The 3911-nt window shown below is 49.0% G+C and overlaps 1 protein-coding gene across 1 annotated transcript in view; it reads right to left on the bottom strand.

The window, feature by feature from the left end:
* LOC106820112 (matrix metalloproteinase-21-like) overlaps nt 1-3911 on the bottom strand; it is a 33366-nt gene that overhangs the window by 13412 nt on the left and 16043 nt on the right. The window contains exon 2 of the mRNA XM_014824667.1: nt 2219-2628. Coding sequence (XP_014680153.1) covers nt 2219-2389 — 171 coding nt within the window. The 5' untranslated portion in view covers nt 2390-2628. The remainder of the gene's footprint in view (nt 1-2218; nt 2629-3911) is intronic.

Genomic DNA, 3911 nt, shown 5'->3' with positions numbered 1-3911 from the left:
TCTCTCTCTCTCTCTCTCTCTCTATATATATATATATATATATATCGCGCAACTAACGGATGCTACGAGTGAGAGTGGCAATGTAAGTAAAAGTAAAAGTAAAAGTAAATGTAAATGTAATCTGATGATTTGTGGGCGTCTGGAAGATTCATATTTATTTTGCGAACGAGTTCTCGCACATTTCTCTCGTAGTGTTGATTCACCGGGTGGCACGCGCACTGTTGCACAATGTTTCCGCATTTGAAACACTATTTAGATTTAATTAAGTGCTAGCTCTTATTTTCGGCTGACATCTACCGAGAATTACTTATACCAGTGCAAAGCAGAAGTAAGTATAATGACTCAGACCAGGGATCTTATCATGAGCTTATTTTTATTGCTCAGACCCTGGATTTCCGACTTTTTCTTCATATGCGCCCTGCGAGACAAAATATTCAATCAGCTTGTACAAGCACAAACCTGATTAATACGGAAAAAGTTTCTGTATATTTTCTTGATCTTGAAACGATCGAAATGTTGTAAGAGCGTCGGCCAAGGCTTTAGCAGGTACACCGCGGGGGCCAGATGGTGCATGGCTTTAGCGAGTCGCTGTAGGTCCGGGTGAAAATGTAACTTACATCATTGGCAATATGTTTATGGATGACTAATGACTTCGTATAGCAATGTTTTAACCGTCTGCGCTATTTCCAGGCGCGCGGGCGTGTGAAACACGTCTTTGATACGATCGGCAGATAGTCGAATAACCGTTTGAACCACTTTTTTATGGATAATGATCAAAATATATAATAGCTGATTTTACAACTACTCCCCCCCCCCGGCGACGTTATCGCGCGGTTTAGTGCGTGTTTGGCTACTTCAGTGTACTGTTCACCTTTTGCTCAGTCATCCGCCGTCTTTTCCCCCAGAGGGCTTCCGGAATAATCGTGAAATATTGCCATATATTATAGCATCTAAGCGCTCACCTAGTTACACAGAGCTTCGTAACTGGACCATCGATGTGCCTACATAAATGTAAATCTCGCGTGCCGCACGCAAGCGGGTCCGCCACAGAGGATCACGTCACTGCCGACGACGTAAGGTCATGAGGTCAGCACGTAGCGCGCAGGTACGCCGATGTAATTACGTCGTATAACATGGCTTCCTCTAGCTAACGCTGCCGCCGCGAGCTTTATTCTACGCAATAACAAGTTGAGGGCGAAACAGTTGCTCTAACGACTGAATTAGGTTACGCAGGTCAGCTCTTGGCTGCCCGGGCTGTGGCCGTAAGCGAATGATATCTTCTAGAATCATGGCGTTTAAACGAAAAAGAAGGTCTAATTGTTTTTGTTACTCTCTCAGCTCTGCGTAGATACCCGGATAAGCACGCGAATCTTAACTATGGTCGTGTAACGATACAATATGCATTGTTGAACAGTCTATGAACATTATGATAGTGGCTGCGGGCCAACCTCAAAATGCGTGACACACGATTCTATTATCTAACCAAAATTATTCTTTCGTCGACACCAAAGTAGCATGTCCTGATTGTGGTTAGTCTATTTACTATGTCATAATAGGTATCATGTGTTGTTGGTGCCACGTGCTTCATACATACTGTGACATATTCCAAGTTAATTCAGTAGAGTATCAGGAGTTGTATATTAGAATGGATGGCACCTTTTACCTGAATACTACTCCTCCTACATGACGTTTACCACAGATGCGGAAACGTCTAGTGTTTGAGCCTAGGCTAGACACGATATCACGCCGACAATCTTTATTTCCGGCGAGTGAAATTAGTTTCCGTAACCAAATTGCCGCCTAAACACGCGCCCCCGGGAACCTGGCATGTGTTGTTTCGTATCCAGTCGCGCGCACCGCCCTCAACGCCGGTAGCAGCGGCGGGTCGCGGCGTCTGCTGGCTTCCCTCGCCGTTACGGCGGACACGGGGCATTCCCCACCGCCGCCATCTGCCGCGGCCACTCGCTAAGTACCTCGTCAAAATAGTACACGACGAAACGCTCGTAAACGAGGTCAAAGCGACGCGGCCGAGAGCGCCCCCTGGTGACACGGATGCCTTAATTGGACAGTAGATCGCGTGTTTAGATAGCAGTCGGGTGGGTCGATAGAAGCACGCGGCGGGAGGAGCAAAAATGCTCGCGAAACCGAGCCGTTGTCGTGTTTGAGTGCGGAATCGGATATATATATATATATATATATACATGTGTCACACACTTACCGCGGCATCCAGTTCGGTGGCGACTTGGTTTCGATTCTGTGTACGCATGTATCGCAATCGGTCGGTGTGATCACGTGACAGGAAGAACGATTCACCGGACGCCAGTGCGGCGAGTGACGTCAGCAAGAGACAGACGACAGTCAACTGTCGTACCAGCACGGTGACGGCCATGGCGTGTGTGTGTGTGCGCGCTGCACGCAGTCCACTCACCCACAGCTATTTACAACAACAACCCCGCGTGCGTGCGCGGCTGTGCCACAGCCGGCAGTCCGACTATACGCTGCTTTTGTCGACCACGTGCGTCGTCACTGCAGTGTGTATCGCCGGTAGCGACCGAGTCCTCGCTGCTGCAACACCCTCTAACCGCTTTTAGATGCGAGCGCAGATCTTGTTACGTCACGATTCGTGGTCTGCAAGGTAGAAAGACACGCGGTGTGAGCATCGATCGGAAAAACGCGGAGGCGGAGGCGGCGGCAGCGGCGGGGGCGGGAGCATGGTGTTAGCATGCAACGCCAGGCACAAGACACGCACGCATACAACGCCGTGTACACCCGCTGCTGCATCACCTCACGCGGTGAGTGGGTGCGTGCGAGAGGTGCTTGCTTCTTTTGCTCATTTAGCGCTCCTATTGCGTCAGCTGGTGCTCGTATAAGCTTGAAATAAAAGCGTTTTTATCGCGCACGGTTATTTTATCGCGCACGGTTATGCTCCGACTGTATATATATATAGCCTATATATATATATACACCGTAAATTCACGCTTATTATGTGCACATCTTCAACGTCGGCCCATTGCTGATGCCAGCGCCCCACGTACGTGAGATGTTGACGAGAGTTGGAGCGAGGCACTACTCAATGCGTGTGCGTCGTCGGATCCTAACGAATGCTCGCGTTGTTGAAGCACGCGCGTCGCGCCGAACCACGGACGTGCTTTCAGCCGTGGCTGCGCTTTATTTGGCGGCGGTTTCAGCAGACGAGAGACTGCGTATGTCAGACTATCACGCTACGCGCAGGCATGCGGCATCGTCGGCGGACCGCCGCTCACCGCAGACGCGCGCGGCTGCGAGCATTCACGCACGCGCGGGAAGCAAGCAAGCACGCCTGAAACGATCTGCAGTGATATCAGCTGGCACAGCGTTTGGCAGAAACGTTGTCAAGGGTTGGGAAAGGGGTATTGAAGATTAGAGGGGTGCATGGTTAAGGTTTGACGAGAACATGGCGAAGATTTGGGTGGGGAACATGGCTAAAGGTTTGGATGGGAGACAGGGTTGAGTTTTTGGGGGCATGGTAGAGATTGTGGGGACATATAATGAGAATTTGGCGTCAATTTTCGGGGGAGAAGATGGGACAACGTGAAGGGCGCATCATGTAGATGTAACAGGAACGTAGTGAAAATCTAGAGAGTCGTAAACGCACACGATACTTACGTAGGCGGCTTTGGAAGGACGCGGTTATTCCAATTTCATAATTTTATTTAATACTGTAAAGAAGGCTATAGACGACCCCTGACGGAACATCATAGCTTTACCCACTCCGTTTTTTATCCAATATTTGCCATCGGAGTCTGTGGAGTATCATGTCATCTAATGCCTGGGTATTCATGACTGACACGTGACATCTCGAGAACCGCCATATTGGTTTGGTCGGATCAGCACCGTATCGCATATTATTTATATATAATTATATATATATT

Source organism: Priapulus caudatus, unplaced genomic scaffold (assembly GCF_000485595.1).
Source record: "Priapulus caudatus unplaced genomic scaffold, Priapulus_caudatus-5.0.1 Scaffold40, whole genome shotgun sequence".
Classification (NCBI taxonomy): domain Eukaryota; kingdom Metazoa; phylum Priapulida; class Priapulimorpha; order Priapulimorphida; family Priapulidae; genus Priapulus; species Priapulus caudatus.
Note: the sequence above shows the minus strand (reverse complement) of the source record. Positions and strands in the feature narration are given on the sequence as shown.